Below are 26,825 nucleotides of genomic sequence, written 5' to 3' on the forward strand. Positions count from 1 at the left end.
TTCTAGCTTATACAGCCATACGTTCTCTGCTCTTTTTCAGATGTTCTTGTTAAATAAGACTGACCTGAAACTGGCTATGAATTTGTTCCTGGTAAGTTGTCTTTGTCTCTCCAAATATGGTTAGAACTTAAGTTAGAGGTGCAGCATCAAGCTCCATCCGCCAGGGAGCAGAGCAACGCAAATTGTCCTCAAATATTGATTTTGCTGTGAAGAGCCATGTAGGATAGAGGGAGCAAGACACCGGCTCATCTACACCAAACCTCAGGAGGAAGTAGAGAAAGAAGTAAAGAGTGGGAGGGAAAAGATGAAAAGGGCCATGGGGGGGTTGGAGGACAGAGTCCTTATATGTTTTGATGATACACAAGCTCCGGGGACATTTTTGCCTTATGCTAATGAAGCTTGAATACATTTTTGCTATGTCAATACGTGTATGTGGGAGTAAGTAGGTGTCTGGTAAAAGTTTTGAAAAGTGAGTTCATGTAACTGTAGGTGTATATGATTTTGTGCAAATGCGGTTGAAAAATGTCATCATATTGCCTTTCTAAATGGACCATTGTTGCTCAGATGCTGCTCAAGGAAAGAGGGCATTGTGGTGTGACTGGCCTAACTGCATTGCTGCACCGTAGGCCTAAAAATATTCCATGTCAGTGGTCCCGAGAGAAGCCCAGTGCTATCCAGGCCTCTCAGTAATGAGAGAGTGGAGCTGCCTGCCACTGGTAGCCCCGCTGTCCCCTAGTTCCCTCTGGCTCAGAGCTCAGCACTGGAGCTGGAGAGGCAGCGGCTCAGCTCCCACAGATTTATCATAGCTCACAAAGCAGCATGTCTGAAAGCAGAGGCTCTCATTCGGCAAGAAGCAGCCCCTGGCGGGCTAACCCCTGGGCACACTGACCCAACACATTCACATATCAGAGAGGCAGACAGATACAGTTTGAGAAAGATTTTCACTTGGATGTGTGTCTCAAAGAGAAAAAAAATATATTTGGAAAGCTAAAGGAACTAAAAGCTGAACACGAGTACAAGCAGCTGAGAAATAAAGATAGTGTATGGGACAGAATGGGTAAAAAGTAGTTTGACTGCACCATCTCTCGTATGATAGGCAGTGTGGTGGAAAAGGGAGAAAGGCACAAGAGACGGATGGAGAGATTCAAAGAAAGGGGAGTGAGAGAGAGAGAATGGACAGAGATAATTGAGAGATGTAAGATGGTTGTTCGGGGAGCTATGCTATTGTACTCAGTGCGGTAATGATCGAGCCCTGTGGGGAAAAAAAACATGTTGAACTACCATTATCTGTGGCAATTATTTCAGTATATCTCACTGAAGCATTGATGTGAAGGAGGTTTGGGAGGCAATCAGTGGACAATGTGCATACATACACATGCTGAATCTCTGTATAAAGGTAGTTAAAAAGATGCTTATTCATACACTTCCTCTGTATTTACAATATTTTTTTCAAGATTAAAAACCTGCACAACAGAAATGAGACACAAACTAAAAAAAAGACATATACAACAAAGTCAGATAACAAAATAAAGACAACACATCCTCCTGGTTGAACATTTTATGGGCCTCTCTTTTAACAGTTAACATAAGAGATGTAACAGAGTGAATATAATAGATCAAAGATATTTTACTTTGAAGGTTGAGCTTGGAAATGTTTCTGGGCAAAAATGAGACATTAAAATCACCTTGCTACTTCATATTGTACCGAGCTGTATGTAAGCAAGGGCCAATAGCTACCCAGGAATGATAGGGCTTGATATATATACTGTATATATCTTTATCTACTTCAAGTGTCAGACATTTTACAAAATTCTCACCTTTAATTTCATGTGTGTGACATCCACAGCAAAAGATGGAAGATATCCAGAAAAACAAAACATTCCCAAATGGTTTCAACTAGTGCAAATATCTTACATGAATTTTTAATATGCTGTTATGATCCTACACTGCAATTCCTAATTAGAACTGCAAAATGATCTCGCAAAACAGTCTCCTTGTGATAGTGACTTGACCCACAAGAGCAATTTTTTTTTGTTTTTGCTAATTTGCTATTTGCTAGTTATGAGCTCCTATCGCTTTCATTTCTCCCAAATCACTTCCAATATAAGCTGTACATATAACAGCTCATCTGGATGGTGTCCAGCAGTACTCTAAGCACAGGTTCATATTTCACACTCATCCAAAAATGCTTTGTTGAAATATATACTTTGAAATGCTTTATCCGTGTTTGAAATTGACCATTTGTTGATCAATCTCTATGTTTTCCAATATTGGAAAATAAAAGTCCAGTTTTTGTCCAGCTGTACCCTGGATGTCCATGATTGTAGTCCATTGGTCTCAACAACCAGCACACAATATATGCTGTATATGCGGCTCCTTATGGCCAGAGTTCATGATGAGTACATTTTATCCCATTGTATTGTGATGAATAGCCTTGCTGCAGTCTTTTCCTTGATATTTTCCCCACTGTGTGCAGTAAATATGTGAGTCATTCATCCTTTCCACATGGAGAGTTTCAGGTTTCCTCGTGGCTCGGTGACTCTCTCGCTATCGTGTGACCTAAAAATGAAACAATACCACAGATAAGACAAAAGAGTACGTGTCACAGCAACATAGACAATGTTACTCTGAAAGCCAGTCAGGAGTCGGGGAAAACTATACTATCCAAATTAAGCCACCTTCGCCTGTAACTTCTTTTCTCTGTGCCCTTTTCACTGGATTGAAAATGTGTCTATGTAGTGTCGTTGATCTGACTGATTGCAAGGGTCGGCAGTGCCTCAGTTGTTAAAGCTGTAATGGTCTGGTTACTTGGGCAGTAAGTTGAAGGCCCATAATCAGAGATGTAAAGAGCTTGTTTTGTATCTCATGGGCATTTATAATCAGTGAATCCGCTCATGTAATTACAACGTGTCCGCATTTTACCATGAAGGCAGATATAAGGGACTGAGACATGAGAAAACATTCATCTTATGCTGTAATGCGTTTGCTCTTCTTTGTTAAAATGTGTTCAGTGCCTCAGTCAGGCAATCTATGCATCTTTCTATAGCACACCTACGCTGTGTGGGAGTTAAAAAAGAAAGACAGACAGACAGATACAGATCATCACGGTGAACGAGACACTGAGTTGGTAAAAGCAGGTCATGGTTAAAGAAAGAGACGCAGGATAAAGAAGAGACACGCAGAAAGAGCGAGAGACCAGGGCCATGCAAGCAGTTGCCAAGGAATCGATGTCTCATTGCAACTATCTTCAGTGACATCTGCCACCAAGTCTCCAAGTAACTGCTCCTCGGTCCCAAAGCACCTTGCAAATGCACAATTAATGTCCACTGATGCAGTCAAGCATTGGCTCCTTATTCCCCTCTCAGCTGATCGGCTAGTCAGACAGAGAGAGCGGGAGACACAACAAAGAAGAATATAGACAGAGTTGTGCAACAGAATCGGGATAATTGCACCTATCAGACCCAGAGTTGGTGTTAGGCCCAGGGTCATTAATTCCACTGTCTGTGACTTAGCCAAGCAGTGCCTGTGCTCCTCAGTCTATCCCACTCACCAATTTAATTATGACTCTTAATTGCAAAACCTCTGTGGAAGGCCCCTGCCATAATGCATTCTAATGAATGCGACAGATGTTATGCTGTTATGCCATCTCTTGAGCAATTACTCTTATGGCACCCGCGCTGCTTCCCTCACAACTGTTTCTCTTTTTATATTTCACCTGTAAATAAACTGCACCTGCTCCATCCCAAAACACACACTGTGACACATACATACTCACACCCCTGTCGTCAGTCCTACAAATTAACTTTCACACTTCACCAGCTTACAAAGGGCCATGAAGGACCCTCATTTAAATCAATTTAACTCGTCTGAATAGCATCAGTTTTCATGTCATCACACAGTTGTATGACATACTGTGCATACAGAGGCGCTGTGTTTTCTTCATTTTTTTTTTTTTTTTTTTTACATTTACAGAAGCAGATGTACTTACAGCATATTAACAAAGAAGGCTCACTTGTGGGCATGCTTTTTGATTAGCTCCTTTTTTGGTAATTTTTATTGATGTTTGAAGTGAGTGCTTAAATTAGCTTACACTAATTCGGAGGCATATTGAAGACCCAAACAACAGTTGTTTACAAGATTACAATTAATTTGCTTGGTAAGCACTTCTGAGTTCTTTCCTTTTTTATACAGTCACATAAAGTATTAAAAACAAATGTAAGAGTCATCAAGTTGAAAGTTTGTTTACCACACACTAATTGAGATAACATATTTCACAGGGGGGAAAAATCAATTGAAATGAAGATCAAGGTCAATTCTAGATACGTCAAATGTTATCGGAGCTGAACGATGCTCAGTAATACATTTATTTATTCATGCTGGACATCATGTGCTTCTCAAAGGATTTTCAGATGAGAACATTGATAAGGGTATATGCTTTGTTGCTGCATGCAAACTGAACATCAGCATCTATAATAACTGTATGGTGAGTCTGTTCAATTGGAGAAAAAGAGCTCTAGCAGCAAATGTACAAAAGAAAATGGATGCACACAGATGTATACAAATGGTCAGCAATGGTGATAAACAGATATCAGAAGCAAAGCAGGAAGAAAATCTCCCTTACAATGTAACAGTATGGAAATGGTTCTATGTACTGTACTGTTCAATGTTGGTAAATGTATCAGCATGAAATTATATTTAATGCAACAAAGCTTGTGCTGTAAAATAATATTATAGTTAATGAAAACAAAAATGGTGATATAACCATTTGCTGATTAGTTAGAAAATTAGAATGATATTAATACTGGTGCAATATATTATTAATATTAGTATGATAATTAATTCATTGTTTTAATCATTTTCAAGTATAGAAATGACAAAGAAGTGTCTATTAATGTGAGAATGTGAGGCTCATTTCTATCCTATAAGTGATTTTTGTAGAAGGCATCTTTTTGTTCCTAAAAGCACTTCCCCTCCCATTCTCAGTTCTGACTGGTGCTGGTATTTAACCTCTGTAATGCTGCGGACACCTTCAGGGCCATTAAAGTTACCTGTGGGTCACTGCCCACCAAAACTCACCACGAACTCACGTGTGAACTCAATGTTGCCCAACACAATGGATAGGTAGGGCAGTAAGGCACACATCAACTCATGTGTGCAACTAACCATTGTCTGATTTGTTTTCACATGCATGTGAAACTGCCAGGGGAGGAATGCCAGGCTAATAGATAGTACTGCAGACCATCTCCACTATTAAGGGTTGGTTGTTCCAGTTTCTTCTCTCTAAAACTGTCTTCTCCATCCAGAATGGGCACATTGCTGTCCTCAAATCAGGGCCCCTAATCCTTCAGGTTTAGTCTCTCTTTTATAGTTTCTGTGATGGGTCTTCATGCTCTTTGCTGCACTGAACTACATGTACAACAGTGCTCAGCTTATGTTTGAGGAAAATAATTCTTTCATACCTTCTTCTAAGATATACTAAGACCTGGATACCAGCTTTACATTTTATAATACATTTGAGTTTCATCACCAGTCAGCTACAGAAAGAAAAGGCAGAAAGTGTTGACATTTACATGTATGCAAATACACATCTCTCACCTTGGTGGTTTTGACTTTATTGCCAGTGCTGCAGGACCAGCCGGTGAGATCAGGCAGGACCTTACACTCCTCTCCCTCCATGCATGGCTGCATTTGGCACCACCACTTCTGAGCTACAATGGAGGCTGGAGCAGAAGGAGAAGTTCACAGGAAGAAAAAGACGACAGGTCATTGAATTAATGATGTGACGTGATCAAGTTGGCTACATGTATTATTTTTTAACAGGCTGGAATAGAGCAGGTTTTAAAGACACCAAGATACAAGCGCCTTCATTACTTAGTTATTTACCAGGGAAGGGGGAGTCGAGTCGACTGACTTGACTCGAGTCAGACTTAAGTTGCCAGATTGAGGACTTGTATATATTTTTAATCGGATGTTTCCCATTGCATGTTGGATCAACCTGGCAACCTGTAATCTAACCAAGTGGCACATCACTGACTGCAGTGGTTGTAGAGTGGCTGAAGCTTGGAAAATGGAAAGTGCTGCTGGCACAGCTTTTCCCAAACTTATACAATTTGCTTTCAAAGACTTTTCTTATGAAAACAAAAAAGATTCACTGTGTGCAAAGTCTGCAGTGCCAAAATTTCGGACACCTCCAGCACCACGTTGAATTTCATTTGACATTTCAGACAACATAACGAAAAGTAAGGAATGTCACTAGCTATACCATTCTTTTTAACCTGACGTTAGCTAACATTCCATCTCTATAAGTCAAAAGTGTCAAGAGCTTACTGTTGGCATTACAGATCACATCAAGTTTGAATCATGTTGACATTTTCTTTAAAATTGACCAAGCTTATCAGATAACAATTTGACTAAAATATAGTATGTGAAAGGAGTAATGGACATAGAAGTCATACTTGTTCAAGTTCAGTCTTTGATGCAATGTTTTTTACGACATATTGAAACATTTGTTGCAAAAAAAGAGTCCAGCAATTTAAGACAGATGTCTTCTATCTTATTATATTTCTATGACTTCGCTTGTGACTTGCTTGACTTAAGCTATGACTTGACTTGACTCGCCTCTAACAAAAATGACTCGGGACTTACTTGAGACTCAAAGGTAAAGATTTGAGACTTGCAAATGTGTGACATACTCCCATCTCTGTTATCTACTATACATGGGAAAACTGCAATACATTGAATTTGTATGATTATGAAGTATCAATAGACAGAACAGTGACTGTAATGTCTGTGCTAAGTCTCTAAGCGCTGTCCATGGTTCTGATTTCACTGCTAGGGTTCCTGTGGGATCAGCATCACGGTTAGCAATTTGATATGTTTCTGTCCAAACCTACTCTTCTTTCTAAGCATTTTTATCTGTAATGTGATTACTATGATTTTCACAGGAGCCAAAGTGTACAGCAGTTACCTTTTTCATTTTAATCAGATTATTATAATCCCTCAACATGGGCTCTTAAATCCTGCATGGAATGAGTAATTCAGGCACTGACAAAAGAAAGAAATGAAAGAAAACCGGGTAGGGGAGCAAAATACATGTGATTCACTGAAACACGTAGGCAGCATATATTAATCAAAGTCTCTGAAGAAACAGATCACAGTTAAGGTAATCCTGCAGGTGTTCTTAGAGGGAAAAGGCCTTCAAATTTTCATGTCTCCCGGTGGTAAAAGTATTTGCGTTGTTCTATTCTCGTAGGCTGTATTCCTGAAATAATTCCCTATAATTTAAGTGAAAATGGCTTGTTATCACGTCATATAACATCTGGTTTTGTTGTTTTTTCATATCAGGAAAACACAAAATGAGTCTGCCAGTGAGTGTTATTACACAGCACAGAGAGCAACAACAGGATTAACATAAAATATTGCATTCAGGTAAAACATCAGTCTACGCTTATGTATTTCAAACAACAGGAATATGTTTACTTGATGATTTTTGCAAAAGCATGACATCATGTTTTTGTTTGTTTGATTTTTCATGCAAACACTACGTGAAAGTAATTTGTCTTGCTGTGCATGCAGTTTGTGGAAAAAGGCTTATTTGTAGTTTGATATTTTTGAGGGTAGTCAAAACCCTGATTGTGTCTGGATTAAGAAAAATAATGTGCACAGTTATTTTGCCTCCTATCTGTGTGCCATGGGTAAAATCCGGCCTGAAAACTTCACCATCTCTGTAGTTAATTCAGTGTTAGAGCCCAAAGTTTACTCATGCCTTAGCAGCTGACACTCAAATCTTTCAGATCATCTGACCCACTGTCTAGACAGGAGACAGCCCGAGAGCTGAGAATATCTCAATGCACTCTCTCATCTATCCTCTTGTCTCAAGTGTGTAGGCAGGAGAAGGATAAAAGAATGGACCCATTTCTCCAACTTCATTAAGTTTCTACATTGATGGATTTTTAGAAAGGAATCTTAATCTCGGGTGACTTCTGTTTTCAACAAGAAAATGGGCTTTTAAGTGTATAATGCAAAAGAACATGGATAAATCCTTTCAAGCGTTATGATAAAAGACAACACTGTAAGCTTTAGAAAGGGAGAAGTGGGAGGATAGGGAGGAAAATGGGGCTAAATAATAGGTGTTCACCAAGAAAACAACTTTGTAGTGTGGAAATGAGAAGCAAAGGGAGCTGAGTAAAACAGAAAGAGAAGAGCGGCAAGGAAAAAAAACAGTCTGAGGATGACTATCACTGAGTCCAGCAGAAAAAGAGTGAATGAGCACATACTAGAACAAAGAGAACAGAGAGAAACGAGGAGGCAAACTGAAGTGGAGTGGAAAATAGGCAGCACAAATGCAACAACAGACAGTGGAAGAGATATATATAAGAAGGAAGCCAAGTTGCCAAGTCACCAAAAAAAAAAAAAAAAAAAAGTCTTACAGTTATCATGGAGTGTAATGTTGAACACAATGTTATGATGCATGAGCTCAGTGGCTGTAAGCGGTTTTAAAAACCAGTGGCTGTGTAATGCTCTTTAATGTGACCATTATGGTGTCTGCGACGGTGCTTTGCACTGTGAGAGTGTTATTTAGAGCTAATGGGCATGGCCTCTGAGTGCCATTATGGAGTTCGCATTCCCTGCACCTTATCACATGTAAACCAAGAGGGTAGGGCAGGCGTGACTCACAAACACCTGCCTGTCAGTGCAAAAAGTGAACTGCAGACAGAGCATGGCCTGTGATGTCATAGACAGTCGAGATGTTGATAGCACTCACAGCATGTCTCAACAGGTCAATGATAAAAAGATTACAGGGGTACTTAGTCTGTGGGCAGTATGTAATTTTGAGTTCTTCACCTCTGGGACCATAATTTTCCATGCCCTACTAAAAGTGGTGTGCAGAGCTGCATGTTTGGCAAACAAACTGTGATGTTCAATGTTAAACTACTTTAATGGCCTCTTTGTTGGCGTAGTTCAGATTTGCATACACAAAACACTTTCTTAATTTACTGCATCATATAAACAAAGTACCTGCACATTTCTAAGTATAAGAGTTGTTGCTTTTAATGGTTCTGTGTGTGATATTTAGTGGCATCTGGTGGTGAAGTTGCAGATTACAGCCAACTATATCTCCCTCATCTCTCCCTTGTATGGCGGCCTCTAAAGAGCCAGTGACACCTGCATAAATGAAAAAAAGGAATAAAAGACATCCATTCTGAGGGACTGGCAGCGTAGCACGTTGTGGTAACATGACAGCGCTACATGGCAGACTCCTGCTACCTTTGTACATACTAACAACTTATACTTAGGCAATGAAAACACTGTGCTATTGTCAAAGAGACCATACACATGAACATGTAACTATGAATACTAATAATGGATTAGATTTATATTGCACTTTTCTATGAACGCAGACTCAAAGCGTGTACAGTGGATCCATTATTCATTCACCCTCCGGTGGTGGTAAACTATGTTTGTAGCACCACCAGTGTGAATAGCCTAAGGACACAACAGCACATGACTAGGACAGAGCTGGATACGAACCACCAATCCTTCGGTTATTGGACGATCCGCTCAACATCCTGAGCCACTATATTCTATTTCTGTAGTTGGAGCCACCAAAATGTTAAACAATGAACCTTTAAGACCTTTTTAATGCCTATACAAAAATAAAGTAACAAAGCTACAGCTACAGAAATGTTAATCAGATTGCAGTAACATTTATTGTGTGGTTGTCATTTAAATTAAGTTTGATCTGGTAGAACGAATGAATGAATACAGAAATTGAACCTTTATATTCTTTGCAGCTATCAGAGAAAAGGTGCTGAATACTGTCTGATGACTGGTAGTGAGGCCTTAAGATTTTGCCAAAGTCCACATATTTGCATATTCGCAGCAGGCATATGATCACTAGTACATACTGTTCAGCCAAACAGACAGAGTCATTGTTAAGGGATATAAAATGCTGGTAAAATAAAACATAAAAACTGAATAAAGCATAAGCACTGTCATTCATTCTACCAGATCAAATTTAATTTCTCCCTCCTACAATTCAAGACATTAATGGACTTTATTCAAATTAAATTTAAGATGTTTTAAGACTAGATATAACTCACTGCATAGCTTGATGAGTGTAAGTGTAAGTCCTATACTGTAAGAATTGGTAGAATTATAGCGATAATTTAACGGTGACAGTTTTTCATTGGAATATTCAACAAGTTCAAGTAAAAATGAATCACCACAAGGCTCTTGAACCAGAAAAAGAAACTGCAATTTCTTGAGGTAAAATGTGCAAAACACATGGCATACCTCTCCCCTACCTATTCTAATTGCATCAGTCACATTAAGAGTCTACACTTGTATTCTCAAAAAGGGGCATATGTTAATTAAAAAAAGGTTTACAGCTCAGGCATGCATTTCATCACAGTTACTATCTGCTCATTACAATGGAATGTGCTCTCAAAATGGCTCCCTTTTAACTTCTCCCTCTCAAACTTTGAGCTCAGCTAAGGGCAAACGTCTAGACAGTGTTTTGCTTAGGGTGCAGGTGATTAGGCAACACAAGGGACTGGGGCAATGTTATTCCCCAGGTTCCCGCTGAGTCTCTGGGGTTCTCTAAACAAGGTCTGCGGAGGTTTGAGGCTACGAGGCTGCCTACAGCTTTGTCTTTCCTCCACTGATCGCAGCGTGTCAATCTAACACACATCTGATAAATGTCACTCATCATTTAATTGTGATGACACCGATTCTTTTTTTTTTTTGTTTGTTTTTTATTTATTTGTGTGTTGGTAAGTGTGCCTCCTGAATTGTATCTGTACCACAGCTGCACAGCTTCATTTCCTGCTGCACCGCTGGCTGCATTGTCATTGTAATGTTTGTGACATCAAGTGGACAAAGTTGAAACTGCAGGGCTCCTCATCCACATGTTCAGACCAAACATGGGCTCATAATTGATGCGTTGTTTAGACGTGTATGACTAAATATAAGCCTTCGTATTGCGTTATTGTTATTCTTACACTACATCTATGTGATACCTTGTTAGTGGCCAATCAACACCCAAGGAATATGTGCAGTTTTTCCACCTCCACAGGTATTTAACATGTGTTTAGTGAAAAAAAGCTCCTACTGTGTAAATTCTTTGAGCTGAAACTTAGTACATAGAAATACATTGGTTTGACAGAGAGTTCTTGACTATTCGCCTAAAGTATGCAATAAACAGCTTCACACCCAAATGTGCAATGTGCTTTGACGTAATAACAAGCTTGAGTCAAACTTTAATTAAAAATCTAAGTTTTTGCCTTGTAAATTACCTGTGAAAGTGTAATAAATGTAAAGGCAGGAGACATACGCTGAGATCAGACGCTTTGTACATGTAATTACAGGGAATGATTTATTTTCACCTTTTTCCTCTTAAATCTAAGAATCGTAGATTAACATGCAAGAAACATACAGTATATTGTCTTTTTAAAATCCTTTATATTTCATAGTATTCAAATTCAGACTATTTGATGTAGAACAGGGAATCTGAATACAGTGTACACACTCAGGCATGTGTGTGTTTGAGTGTTTGCTCATTAATACTTTACCAAGGCATTGCCTAAAATTACTCAATGGAGCAACCCAACCCCCAATGGGGAATTCACCTCTATGATGCATATGTGTGTGTGCATGTACTGCACTGACACAAACTACCTCTGAGAGGTTTTTCTGCTAACATGTATGCAGCTTCCATTGTGCAGTGAATGTTGAGTATAAAAGCACAGTCACATGTATCCCCATGCCCTTGCTCCCAGGTCATTACTATTTTAAGGCAGTATGAAGTATCCTGACACACACACATGCACATAAACACAAGCGAGAGAAGTTAGAGATGGACCCTGAGGTATAGGCACCCTCAGGCATTGTAACTGTTCCACTCAGTGATCCTGGTGTGCAGAAACAGTTGGAGAGAGGCATCCATCTTTTTCTACAGTGATTTACTAACACACTGTATCTCTGTTTCTCTGGCTCATACAGGCATGCCAGCACACCCAGGTATGCATGACGAGAAAACACAACCGCTGAGCAGCTGAAAAATTGTCAGAAAAAGATTATACATGGTGAGCTATTGCACACACAATCCCAAAAACACACACAGGAACAGACACTGACAGACCGACAAAAGTATGGCGCTATAGAAAAGATATTACAATAAACAACAGCAGGCTGATGTGTGCTGAAACACTAAACTCGATTTCTTTGCTCTCTTGCTAGAATTTGCCGTGTCACGCACCAAACTAAATCCACTCATCCAGTGTTTTTATAAGGCCATTGTGCTTTCTGTCGAACTCCACAACCAAACACACTTTGAGTCCACTGTCTACCAAAGAAAAACAATGTTCCTTCCACCAGTAACCAGAAAACCCTGAAACATAAACCAAAATGTGAGCCAAACACAATAACTGTGCACTGCTATTATGGTTATTTCCATTTTGTTTAACATTTTATGTCACTACATTTAGGAAGAATAATGTATTTTACAGAAGTTGAAGGTTGTGGATAAGGAAGTGCATTTAATGTGACACAATGTGGAAGGTTAAGATTTCAGCTTCAACATCCACATACAGCTTCTTATGGGTAACTGATAATTTGACTCTATGAAGAGAGTAATTTCTTTAGGAAAACTTACATTTGACACCAGAGTGCACCTCACTGCTGCTTCTATACTTGAACTTTCATGACTTTAGGACATGGTTTGAAAGGTTTTCAATGCATTTATACATGGTTGTATACATCTCTGTTGCCTGTACAGACTTGCAAAACCAGTCTATATCTATGTCTATATAAAAATAGCATAGCATGTACTGTGAGTAATGTGAAATAAACCAACATTTCTGTTACTTACATAGCTATTTACTAAAGAAATTGGACAAAAAACTTGATGATTTTATAGTTTATCCCAAATAAAAAGTCAGAACTGCAAATAAAGTCTAGGTCCGTGCTTGATTGAACTTGATTACTAAAATGTCACTGCTGAACATGTTTCCTTGTGTTTGATACTAATCCATATCCCCAAGTATAAGGCACAATTAAATAAATCAGGTGTAATTCACTTAAAAACAAATAAACGTCTGAGCTGTTATTCACTGGATGTCACAGAAACCTGTGGAAACTACACTAAGATAATATCCTGCACTTTAGCAGCACACATCAATGTTAATTATGACAGAAATGAAGGCAAAAAGCGGTTGCTTTTAAGTTTAATGAAAAAAGTCAAAGAAAAATATTGTGACAAAAGGAGCACGCTAAAAAGAAAAAAATCTCACAGTAATGGGTAGCAGTCAGTAATGGGACCGACTGCCATTTTCTCCTCTTTCTGCCGGCATCAATAATGTAACTCCATTTACACTATGGCTTCTCTACAAAGGCTGGCTACTGAGACGGGTTTGTCTCTTTCCATCAGTGCTCAAGCCTAAAAGGTGAGAGCAGCATGCCCGGATATGTGTGTGTGAGTGTGTGTGTGTGTGTGTGTGTGTGCGCGTGCTTGCATGCGTGCGTGTGTGCGTGTGTGTGTGTGTGTGTGTGTGTGTGTGTGTAAAACACTGTTGGATGAGGTGTAACTGTGAACTCCGAGGTCAAGTATGACTCATGAGATAAGTGTTGCTGAGCACTGGATATGGAAGTGAGAGGAGGTGAGACACAGAGGTGAGATCTGAATAGGAAATTAGAAAATTTTGTGACTACCGAGATGGTTGTGTGTGTGTATGGGTGTGTTTTGTTTGCACATTTGTGTGTAACAGAAAAAAGCAAATAAGCCATTAAAAAGGACTTATCTTTTGATAACTTTCAGTCATGCAGTAACTGCCAGCCTATTAGCATCTCATCAGTGTCATTACTTCTTTTTGACAAAGTACAAATTTTTAAAGTGAACCAAGAAAAACAAAGTGGGCAGGGCTGTATTTTTCCTGAATAGGTTTAAAAGTTTCACACAACTCCTTATTTATCCCAACATTCATTACAGAGCCAATCATCTTTGCTATGGTTGCCTGATTTTATCATTATCAAGCGGTTGTTCCCATCTAGGAACTCATCAAAGAGGTTAAATAACAAATCTACTTTTTTATTGAGTGAAAATAGTGTTCAAATGAAACAAGCAGGTGTTTGTGCCAGAATTACAATGGGCAAAGCACCGTCTACTGGTCATACACAGGAATAACAGCACATTTATAAAGGGAGTGGATGGTGATTCTGGATGTGAGATGCAGTTGGACAAAATACAACATGCATGCAGCACACAGGAAATAAAAAATGATGTAAAATCAAATGCAAATACATGAGATTGTTCAATTTCTATATTAAAGGAAGATAAAAGAAAATGTTTTAACTAAGGGCCACCTAAAAAACCAGACTATTTAACCACTGAAATAAAAAAAATTTAATCACTGCAAAAAGGAGAAAACTTTGCCTGCAGAATTTGTTTATACAGAAACAACATAACTTTCTCTTTGTCCATATGTCTGTTTAGGTCTGTGTGAGTGTGGATTGTGTCTCAACCCCACAGTGACCTTAACAGTTTGAATAACCCGGGAGCTGAAGAGATTCACTGCTGTTCTCACGTATGGGAAAACTATGTATTTTCCTCTGGTAAGGGGCTAATACAGCATGATTGGATTGGGTTGGCCGACACACTGTGTGTGTTTCAGATCTCAGCGGAGCGTCTATGGATGATAGGGGTCAGTGACACTGCTTGTTTCTTGCTGGGCAGGAGTTTGCAGAGCAGACAACGGGTGCAACAAAGGTCTATGAAAACAAGCAGCAGCTTTCATCTGTCCGTCATCACACATCGCACTCACATATACACAGCATGCTTATGCATGAACAAACACATTATACACACACTGCATGCTTTGTGTGGAGCCACGCAAGAGCAAAATTCAGTGGATAATTCTTTATTTATTGCTGTACTTTTATATCAAATACTCTTAAAATGTATTTTTTCAATTATTGACTCAACATCTCCACACCAACTTAGAGATTAGATTTTATGATTGTACTTTCTATCTTGTCCATGTTTGGGTCTTCAGTAAAATATTCTATCCTGACCTTTAAATGAGATAAGACGAGCATACTTTCTCCATCACCATCTGCCATATTTTTAAGAGGCCCGGCTAGATATGAAATGGAAAGCTGTCCCAAATAAAATCAGGCCTTTAAAACTGCAGTTTAAATTTCCAGTCTTGAGGCGGAGGCAGTAGTCTTGGCGAACAGCTGTCATATATTTGTTCCTCCTTTCATGTGGCACAGGGGAATAAGGAAAGCAAAGAGACACTGGTGACTGGGCTTCCATTACCTGCATTAGTGGCTGTAACATTTCATGTAACATGATCTCTTTGGGACATGACAAACTGAGACGATCGAACCAGCAGAGTAAAGACAACACACTTTACTTTGGCCAAAGTGAGGGCTGTAAAACACAGAACCGTAGTACTACTGCTTAGTAGTGGCAGAGCTTTAATGGTCGTTTTTTATGACATGTTTTTATACACTACAGGCTCTGTTTTAACTTTTAACTGTTTACTTCCTATCTCTCCTTCATGCAATTTCATTAAAAAGACATAAATGTGAGATATGACTTCTGCATCAGCTTTGCCGTCACTGTATGAAAAGAAATGGTTACTTTTTGTGGGTCTGTTTGAGTAGTGTCTTCTTCTACATCACACAAATATCAACATGGCAGCAAATAAATGCACATCCTGATAATCCTCCTAAAATTGGCTCATGTATTTGTAGCCATTGAATCTCAAAATGAGTCGTGATGTATTGAAGGTATGATTTTTGGTATAGGATTTTCAATCCTGAAATACAGTGAAATAAGAGTGGAGAACACGTTATGAACAATACTTTTACAATATTCCGCAGTCAGTCATATTTTACAAATGTACTAATTTCATCCGAGTGCATCAAGTCATTTTACAGTTGCTTTAAGGTTGGCTTTAGGGTCAAGTCATTCTTGAAGAGATTAGTCAGATTAATACAACCTCTACACAGACTGACTCAGTTTGACATGGATTTTTTCAAGAAAACACACGTACAGATTTGTTATCTGTCAAAATACAGATATTTACAGATTTACCATCAGAAATTCAGGGCCACACACACATACAGACACATTGAGGTTTTTACCTTCCACACAGGAGGGTCTGGCTCTCGTGGTCCCAGCCACCTGCCCAGGGAAACAGGAACACTTCACGGTTTGAGAGCGCTCTTCAATCTTATTCTTATTACAGCAGCGGTGGACAGCCACCACCTCACATGTCCCCTGCTTCACCTGGTAAGAAACTAAAAGAGCGACAAAGAGAGAGGAGAGTGGTGAAGGGGGAGTATTGGCTGGAAATACACAGGCTATTACATGGGCTCACTGATGCTTTGATATTTTTGCAGCGAAAAAAAAAAAGGATTTAAATTCAAATAAATCGGTGTTACAAATAAACAAACACATACCCCACTAGCTACTCTGAGGATTAAATGAATCTACTGAATTATTTACTTTTGTATAAACTCTTCAGTTTATTCCAGGCGCGTCCTCTTTGATTCATAAGTAAACGCTCTTTAGCGACACTTTGCTTTTATTCTCAGCCCAGTGCCCTCATTAACTTCGTCACAGAGTCAGCTCTGTTGTTGTCATTGTGTGCAAGAGAAAAGAAACAGCAAGAGCCAGAAAGTATTATTATTCCTTTGGATTATTTTCAGACATAATAAAACACTTGATCTAAGCAACGACACGACATGCACATTTTATGAAAAGTTATGTTATAAAGAAGCACACCACTTGAAACATCATGGCCAGAATATGTGCATACATATGTGGAGGTGAACACTGTTCAAACACTGAATTTGTGTTTGTGTACATGAATGGCTGCATATCTGTATTCACATTTCTCTTGTCTTTGTGTGTCTGTAAATGTTCGTAACTAGTGGCTTGTGTGTCCTCTTGTGTTCCTCAAAGTCATAATTTTTATGAGGATATTTGCTTTTCACCTGACACCTCTGAAACACATAAACAGCTTCTAATCTCCCTTGATCACACTTCCCCAGGGACCTTGGTATGGTTAATTATAACGTTTGCCTGACAGTAATGGGACAGAAGGACACTCACAATATGAAGTACATTGCAAAGTCCTCTGCATAGTGCCTGAAAATGTCTGTATATGAGAAGTGTAGCAAGTCGGTCATAATTGTGAAATAAAGTGAAGGGGTTTTGATCACGCTGAAGAGATTTATTCCACAAAAATGACCAGCTCACCGTACATAATCCATTTTATCAAATCCAAAACATTGATAGAAAATTGTTTGCTTGATTTCAAAATAATTTTATTTCTACCACTAAATAAAAGAGTGCATTAGATTCTACATTTGGAGCTGCATAAGAGCAGGCTGCTGTACAAAAACACCGTAGAACGCTACCTCTGAACAATTAGAAGGAGAATTTAATAAAGCCATGTAATGAAACCTAATCATTTTGAATCATTTTTGTCCTGTAGAAAGTTTACAGTTTTGTTTTCTTATGTCTCATTATATGATAATATGATTTTTAAAAGTATTTTTCACTAGCTAAACAAGTGGCGCCAGGCACAGCAAACCCTGCCCCTCACATGTATTGCAGCTTATTTTGGCATCTATCCAGCTGATGTCATCAAGTCTATGCGTGTGCAGATGTCAGCATATGAATTGCCTCTATATATATGCCAAGTCTGAAGTAAATTGAAACAAAATTGATGTTTTTATAGACATTTGAAATGTTGCCTATTATAAGTAAATGGGAGAAGAAAAAAGATTTTAAAAATGTATTAAAAAATGTGAACTTTGACCTACTTTTCCCAGAATGTAAAGACATCTATTCTGCATCACTGGCAATCTATAAACCCAATTTGGTATGAATTCAACCAATAGTTTTGCTGCTACAGACATTTAAATTTCCACCCATTATAAGTAAATGGCAAAAAAAAAAAAAAAAAAGAATTTAAATATTCTTTAAAATTTTTTAATTTTGACAGTTCCCAAAATGTAATCAGATCTATTCTGGGTCACTGGCAATCTGTAAACCCAAACAAACAAACTGAACCAAAAACAATACATACATACAATACATGATCATAGGCAGGTTCATACATATATAATACCATCAGTAAATCTGTCATTGGTCTGGGGTCAAAGGTTGAACAGGTTTGTGTAATGTGTTGTTACAGAACATTAAATCCATACATCTTCTAAGAGGAAGGTTTTATACCCATGAAAAAGAAAAAGCAGCAACCACAAATGTTTAGTGAATCTAATCTTTGCTTATGGCTTCTGAACGGATTCCAGCAGCCTTATCTTTACTCTCAAAGCTTGTTGTGCACTCCTGAGAGTCTCTGGCGCCGTGTTTTCTGAACACAGCCAGCAGGGTTTGCTGGCGACATTACTACCTATAAGCCTCTTTACAGCCCTGGAAAAACCACTGTTACTGTACCATAAGCCCAGATTTCATTTATGTTCGTGACTTTAGCGACAGTCCAAAACTTTTCATGCTCAGCTGAATGAGCTTTGCAGACAGACGAAAAAGTGCGCATACACAGACGTACGCACACACACAGCTGCAGAAAAAAACAACACACAAACAGGTACGTGGCGCACACACTCTGCAGAGGGTTCCATTTCTGCAGGCCATGGCCCCTCTCATCCTTTCTGATTTAAAGTTTGTTTGTTCTCTTCTCCAGAGAGCCCCATCAATGATCCCTGGCTCTCTGAGGGCGCTCCTCCGCTATCATCCCTCTACTTTCATTTCCCTCATTCCTCTGTCTCGGGCTCTCCTGAGGCTGGAGCAGCTGCCGGATTACACACACACACACACACACACACACACACACACACACACACACACACACACACACACACACACACATATATATATATATATGTGTGTGTGAAATCTCAACATAAAATAAAAGAGAGCTCAATGGAATAAATATGGACAAGGCAGCTGAAAATACAACACTAATATAAGCACAGACTGATTTCATTCCACAACCATCACATTTCTACTGTTTTAATCAGACCCAAACCCTCATTATCCTCACTCTGAACTGAAAATGAATTCCCCTGTTAGTGTTGAGTTGTGACCGGGTAAGACTGGTCAATCACCGGCAACCGTCTTAAATATATGCAGCTTGTTAGGGACAAAGGTGAAAGGAGAGACTTATTCAGGTGGAAGATGAGGAGTCTGGCTTCCTGCTGGAATTATAAGGTCAAAGGGTTCACAGGTGTCCTTTCTTTATTGACTACATCAGAAACGGCAAATCCACCTCAACTCACTTTTCTGGGCTAAATTAAGTCTGCCTATAGTTCTTCCTATTATACAAATACTGGGGGTGTTACCTGAAGAAAGGTGTCGACCATCAGATTAATTTTAAAACATGGTGTTTCTGTCATAATCAGCTCAAAAAAACACACACATGCAGAAACATTTATGGGAATCAGAAACTAAAATCAAATATTTTGTAAATTATGGTAAGGATCCTTCTTCATAGCTTCATTTAGCAAGAAATCATAGGAAATGCATAAAAATACACACCTTCTTTCCATCACTCTTTCCTTTTTCTTTCAGTAATTGACTCTTACATTTGTCAGTTACATATTTAACTCCCTGCTTCTATAAAATATTCCTGCAAATGGTCAAAGTCTTACATCATGGGTTTGACTTTCTACAGCCTGTAGACAGAGTCTAAAGGAGATGAACTGGCTGTGATGAAATCTTTTTAACCAGTAATGCCAAAAAAAAAAATACTGTGCACAGAATATTAAAATCCATATGAAATATCTTCTCTTTTTAGTGTTGCGATCCTGCCATCACAGTGTGTTGTGTAGTTTGTTGAATTTACTTCAAGGAAATTTCTGTAACTCTGAAAAGTAAACTATATCCTATAGAGGGGGGAAAAAAAGTTTGGAGAAGGCAGTTGTGTTTTTATTTTTCATGAGGACTATGAAGTCAAATTGTTCACCACAGTTTTCAAGTCACTGGTGAGCTGGTAAATTTTCTATGAAATGTAAGCAAAGAATAAACTTGCTGTGTAATACACCTATTAGTTACAGTAGAGCTCGGTATCAGAGGCACCGTGACTTTCATTCTATTACCTAGAAAACGGGACAGCACGCAGGCTTTTTCCCATCAGAAATAAAATATTTCGTCATAACATAAATTAAGAACAAAGCAGCACTTAAAACTTATGTTTTCCAAATATATATATCAGAAGTACATGTCAAAAATTGTGATGAAAATAAAATATATTTAAGCCTCTAGCTACGATTCATAGCTTTAAGCATTCAAGGTCTTCATCAATAACTAGACATTAGGTGTTCAAAGAGATTTATAACCAAAATCTATGTACGTGAAAGAAATGAACTCAAAACCACCCTCTCCCTGTGCCTGGAGGGTAAAAGGCTAATCCAATTTCTTATGCTTTTTCAGGGCTTTCATTATGTATGGTTACAATAATACTTCAGGTGAATAACAACTATATTCCCATCTGCTGTTTCTGTGACTTCCAGCATACAGATGTGACTACAGCTATGGATATTCAAATGGGAAATACTTCCAATTGCTGCAAAAATAACAAACTATGACAAAGTCCTATGCTTCCACAAAGAAAAAAAACTGTCTATACAGCATCTGTTTTATAAAAGGTTCATGACTTTTGGCGCTGGAATGTTGCTGAGAAGTGAAGTTTTCAGAGCCTGGTTAGTATTCCAGGGGTAAACTGCACACAGTCAGGTCAATATCTAGCTGTGGCCAAACCTAAGTGTGAATCGAAATGGTACAAAACCAAGACAAGCCTCAGACATCAGAAAAAAAGGGTTTGAAAAGAAAACTGATGAACTGCAGCTTCACTCTAAGCCTTTCAGTTTTGTCTTCTCTACCAACCACTGTTCGGGGTAGCGCTGCTTCTCTCCCCTTATCTGCTTAAAATTCATGTTGGAGCAGTCAGCCTCCAGCTTTATACACATAATAACAGTGTATCTAATGTCTCAATGTTGCCTTTAAACCATTCTGTTATAGCCATCACTGTGTAATAGAGCCCACCACTCGCTGAGATGAAAAGACTTCTCAAGCATGGCTAAATGGTTCTCCTCCAGTGACAGGCTAAAGGGGGATACGGTGTAGTGGGTGACAACTGTGGCTGGGCAGCCAACAAACCAAGTTACCTTCAACTGATGGGTTAGCCAGGCAATTGATGCTCTCTGACAGACAGAGGCAAACAGGAGCATTGTGCAATATATCAGAAAGCAGTGTCTTTCCCCTGTCAATAGCTGACAAGCGTATCCACAGGTGTGAAAGACCGAATATCTCGCCTTTCTATCTAAAGCAGCATAGCAATATAGACGGAAAAACTGTGCAACAATGCAAATTTTACATTAAGCAACTGTGTGAAATAACATGGGGATACTTTTCATATGCATCTATCTAATTATGTTCTGCTTTTACAAAATTTATGGCTAAATACTTCACTTTTCTTTCTTCATTCAACCTCTCGAAGCCCTTAGATCACTAATCGCCTCTCCTTCCCCTCCTCTGCTTTCCTTGCTCGCTCCATCTCCTCCTCACCCCGGTCCTGCACAGTCCATCAATCCTCCTGACATTATCAGTGTTTAACAGGCCCACATCAAGCCTCACTCGGCTTTATGCTAATTACCAGTACAGGTCGTCGGTACGGCTGAATACTCCTGTGCAACAAATCTATCCCCAATAAAACCTGCTCACTAAGACCTTGTCAGGGCTGTTTTTTAAGAAGGCATCTTATTAACAGAGCCAGACAAGGACAAACAGACATGCCTTCAAAAATATCCATGCATAAACAGGCATACTGTACACACAGATTTGGTAGATATGTTTTCAACGTGTTTGCTTGTTTGTAGACGCATAAATATATGAATATGAAAGTAGAGCTCCCAGTGTTTTTTGTTGTCCTCATGTACTGTCCTTAAAGTCCCCAAATCTCTCTGGGAAAAACAAAAATTCTTTGATTAGCTGCCATGCCATGTATTAGTTTTGCACTAGTGTATCACCACTAGAAACTAATGACTGAACGGTTTCTCTGAGGTAGACAGCTTTCATGGATTTGAGGAAGAACATAAAAAAGGTAAATAAGAATGTTGGTGCCAGGGATTTTGTTGTCAGAAAATATAGGAGTGTTGCACAGAATTAGCTTCATGAGAGCAGAACCATTTATAAATGAGAAAGTTGGTTGAGTTTGTAATTAATTTCACTAAACTCTTCTTAGAGGTCATGGAATTCAGGTTTTTGCTTAACCTGCTGCTGTGGTGCTCTGTGTAATCGTTGAGAAATACAGTACAGGTCCAAATGAATAGTAATAATGATGTGATGGGTGAGTGTAAGTATTTCCTGCTGTGTGACTGGCCCTGGGTTTCATCATTTTCTACACTGTTTTATTCTATTTGTGAGAGGCTGGCAGTGAAAACAGCAGCAGGCGCACTGAATACATTAACTGATCCTTTTCTTCTAGACTAAAATGGAAAAAAAAAAAAAAAAACACATGAAGATGAAAACAACAATACATTTTTTTTTAAATTAATTAAACATTTGTAGACCCTATCAAAGTGTTTAATAGTGCTAAAAGTTATTTTGCATGTTTGGTGCTGTTGTCCACAAAAAGTAGATTTGAAGAAATCAAGCCTTCTTGTGCTACTTTTATTAAAGGGTGTCCTCTGTGCACAAGAATATATTAGGTATTTAGTTTTACAATTTGTTAAATCATGTGAGAACTGCCAGGACACAAAATATGGACAAATGTTATTTTACAGATCAAAGTGATAATTGTCACTTAGATGAGATTCATTCCAGTCATACTTTACAATTGTTTAGATAACTTTGTGTTGTGTAAAATTAGAAATTACTTCTAAGACTGACATTGAGAAAATCAAACTTAGATAAAGAATAAAAAATATATAGTTCATACTTCTAGTACAATATTTTTTGACCTCTAGAGCCACCAAGTGGCAGCAAATGGTATACCATCTGTACAATGAGACAAACATAGCTGCGAAAACTCTTCAATAAAAAACACAGAAAAATCCCAAAGCCATAATGCACAGCCAATTAATTTTCTGCCTAAGACCACAATGGGTGTACCATGTTACTCATAGCCAACAAGTCCGAAACTTCCACCAATTAAAGTAAACCCTTTAATAAAATGCACTAGTCCTTTCGGGAATGTGTCATCTTATTTCACAGAGACTGAAATAAGAAGGGGGCAAGCACCCAAGTTGACCTTCACAACACACAGAGCCTGCAATTAGTGGTGTCCCTGCTGTAAGCAGCCTGCCTTCTCTCCATCAAACAGAAACTAACACCATCACTCACTGCACAGACTGGATGCTGGTAGCATTTCTGTGGCACACAAAGGTCACCTTGCAAAACAAGAGTGAGAGTGAAGAAACTCAGCAATAATTAAGAAAATTGTTGTAATTAAGTGTGAGAAAGAGGTGGCTTGGGAGGCTGTCACCTACAAGTTGTAGGGCAACAACATCACTGTCCCAGTAGCTGGCCCCAATTAAATATTAATAAAACTTTATGGTCATTTTTTACCTTGGGGGTAGATGACTCAATGTGTTAGGGAAATAAAAGATACAGAACAGATTTAGCTTGTGGGTGTAAATTAAGTCAGTGGTGTCCATAGTTGCTTTTATTCATGGATTTTTGGGGGAATAAGTGAAGTAGTCTTTAGTTGGAGGGGCGACTACACAGCTCTGCATATTAATGTGGGCTTTGGCAATTATGAGCCTGAGGATTAAACATTATGAGAATTCACTGTGTCTCCTGTGCACACTCTTTTTTGTAGCAACCCTAAACCACAGGCTGCTTGAGAACAAAATGTCAGCTCCAAAATGCTCGATGTCTGCAAACCACTCTGAATAGATCAGATCACACCCACACTGATCTATTTGTGTTGACAGCTTGTGACAGCTTAAGTGCCATTTGTATCTGTATAGGCACAATCATTCAACAGGGGTGAGTTTGCGCACAAGCCTAAAACAAGGTCTTGTCTAGATTACGCTCTGTCACAGTGAGGGACAGTGAAAAGTGTCCTGGCTCGGCTCCCTCCTCCAGGATCTGGGATGGCTCAGTTAGCTCAGGGAACATGTGTTGTACCTCTGCAGTGACAGTGTAATTAACCTCTTGTGAGGTTCGAGGGAGGGGTTTGGAGCAAGACCTGGTGTACCTGTCGGTCCCCGATGGTTACGGTTGCCAGTGGACACCGGGTCAAAGCAGACCATCACCAAGGCAACGAGGAAGGCCACCTGCAAAGGCGAAGCTGACCTCCCCAACAGTTTCATCCTGAGAGAAGAGAGAGGGCCAGCGAGAGAGCGGAGGTGGAGAGAGGGATCAAGAGGTTAGAAAACCTGACCCCAAAAACAAAACAGGAGAGAAAACAGCACAGCAAACAAAAACAGAGCTTTTTCAAACAGGCACAAACAATGTGAGAGGTGAGCCAGCAAAGGTCAGCAGAGGAAAATGACAAAGTGAAAAACAGCGGGCCTTGGGAAAATTGTCTTCCCACACACACATAGAGAAACCGAGTGGGACGGCCGTCACATCAGAACACTACTATGCAACTACCACCTGTCTGTGCCTGCTTTCAGTGTTAAATTAGCATTAACATTTTCAATTTTCTCCCAAAGCAGGTACAGAAAAGGTGATTTTATGAGTCATAGCAGGTTGAAAATAAACAAAAATATATGATTTGACTATATTAAATGAAGAAAATCAAACAACTATGCACATTTAACTTACAATATGTGGAATTTCTTCATAAAAATATCTAAAACTAAGTAGGCGTCTGTTATGACTTTTATTTTATTCACTCATTTTATTCACTGTTACAGCTTGTTTCATCTCAGTGGTTGTTCATAGTGATTGAAATTATTTGACAGGAATGAAATGCCAGAACACAAATAATGTCAATAAACATAGTGTGAGTAAACATTTAACAAATGGCCTCATCTGTAAACATGTTTTCTGCCGTGTCTTCAGGCAGTGGTGGTAAAAATAACACATCCCATAATCCCATGATCTACTACTGTAAGACCCTACTGGCAGAAATGACATTGTGTGTTTATGCTTTCTACGATGCTGTTTTCAGTCTGTTCAATGAACAGATTTGAGAGTACATTCATGAAACTTATAATGGGCTTTTTCATTCTTTTCATACAGTTCACGGTTAACACAACAATGAAAATGATATTGTTCTGCTTGTATATTTTGTGATTTCATACTTTTCTCTCCTTTCATGTGTGTCTCTGCAGGGTGTCCCCTCACCTGTTGGTTGTCTCTGTCTTCTTTGATCTCTCTTCCGCTCAGTAGCTCGTCTATGGACAGGGGGTTCTGGCCATGGCTGCATTCACCCACACTACAGTTACACTCCTGCTCCTCTTCCTCTGCTTCCTGCTTCTCCTCTTCCTCACCTCAAACAGTATAAACCCCTAGAGGGAGGAGGAACAAAGACATTCGGTCAGAGAGGCCAGTCTGCCCTGGCGTTCCTCAGCGGCCTCCAATGGCCTTGTATGAAGGTCTACAAACAGATACATATACACACACAAACACATAGGGGTAGAGATGTGAAGGCCTAGATTCTGTCAGATCCATTGTTTACAATAGGTTCACCTACCCCCGGGCTGAAAGTGATCCCCACTCTTGACATCACACACAGCTTTCCCTTCTCTTTGTCACACAAACACACACTCACTCATGCATATACACACAAACCGACACAAAAAGAACACAATAAAACAGTGTACACATCATGGTAAACTTGAGCTGACTCCATAATGAAACAATGGACACAGATTAAACATTTAACACCATCAAATCAGATGATCAAACACAGCACCACACACATACATGTGCACACACATACAGTATAGAATATTCGCACCCTGCTGTGTTTGCAAGGTAAATTCAAAGTGTCAGTGAAGCGGCAGGAGAGACTTTCCCTAATTACAGCTGAGAGATGGCTTCTAATGCATATGCCCCCTTACACACTCTCTCTCACACACACAGAGTAAATTACCATCCTGCAGTAAGAGTGTGTCAACACACCTCTCTTTACAAAGGGACTAACTCTGCAATCTAAATGAAAGACAACTGATTCACATTAATAACAAAATGTTCTCCCCTCCTCAAACCTTCATTATTCATTACGACTCATTGATATTCAACTCAGTCCGCTGTTATGCTCAGAAATGTCCTGGGAATGTGTCGGCTCCAACCAAGTCGAATACCTCTACTATGGCTTTAGTGTGGTTCCACTGCCCCCTAGTGGGAAACAAGCCAACAGCAGCAAGTACTCACCAGTCAAAGAAGAACCATGAGGTGAAGGATGAGATAGCTCATGACAGGAGCAGAAATGTGAAGAAATGTGAAACCAGGAAGGCTATTAAAGTGAAAGCGATATAAATTTCCTTCAAGTCAACATCAGCATGTGTCAGAGAGAAGCTGTAAGGATACTAACAAGGGAAGGAGTAAAACAGCAACTGAGCATCAGCGAAAGGGTAGAAAATTGAGAGGGGATGGAAGGATGATTATTAGTATGATGGGACCAGTGGGAGAAATTAAAAGATAACATATAAAACATACAGAGGTTAATTACTTTGGCAGAATATAATGCAAGCATGCATGACCTATAGTTGAGATGTGGTAGTGAAAGCCCCAAGGAGGTATTTACATGAACATTACTGCATTAATATATGTATGTGCATTTGAGATTTACATTATTCTATTTGTTTCTGCAAATGTGCATATCCTGACA

At 39.1% G+C, this 26,825-nt stretch overlaps 1 protein-coding gene across 1 annotated transcript in view; it reads right to left on the minus strand.

Annotated features, from left to right (window-relative positions):
- Positions 1-1,543: 1,543 nt before the first annotated feature.
- tafa4b (TAFA chemokine like family member 4b) overlaps positions 1,544-26,825 on the minus strand; it is a 40,170-nt gene continuing 14,888 nt past the window's right edge. Inside the window, exons 2-6 of the mRNA XM_030133530.1 lie at positions 25,337-25,500; positions 24,240-24,355; positions 16,150-16,305; positions 5,596-5,720; positions 1,544-2,559 (exon numbers count right to left, since the gene is read on the minus strand). Of these exons, the coding sequence (XP_029989390.1) occupies positions 2,548-2,559; positions 5,596-5,720; positions 16,150-16,305; positions 24,240-24,354 (408 nt within the window). The 5' untranslated portion in view covers position 24,355; positions 25,337-25,500 and the 3' untranslated portion in view covers positions 1,544-2,547. The remainder of the gene's footprint in view (positions 2,560-5,595; positions 5,721-16,149; positions 16,306-24,239; positions 24,356-25,336; positions 25,501-26,825) is intronic.

Source organism: Sphaeramia orbicularis, chromosome 5, assembly GCF_902148855.1.
Source record: "Sphaeramia orbicularis chromosome 5, fSphaOr1.1, whole genome shotgun sequence".
NCBI classification, from domain to species: domain Eukaryota; kingdom Metazoa; phylum Chordata; class Actinopteri; order Kurtiformes; family Apogonidae; genus Sphaeramia; species Sphaeramia orbicularis.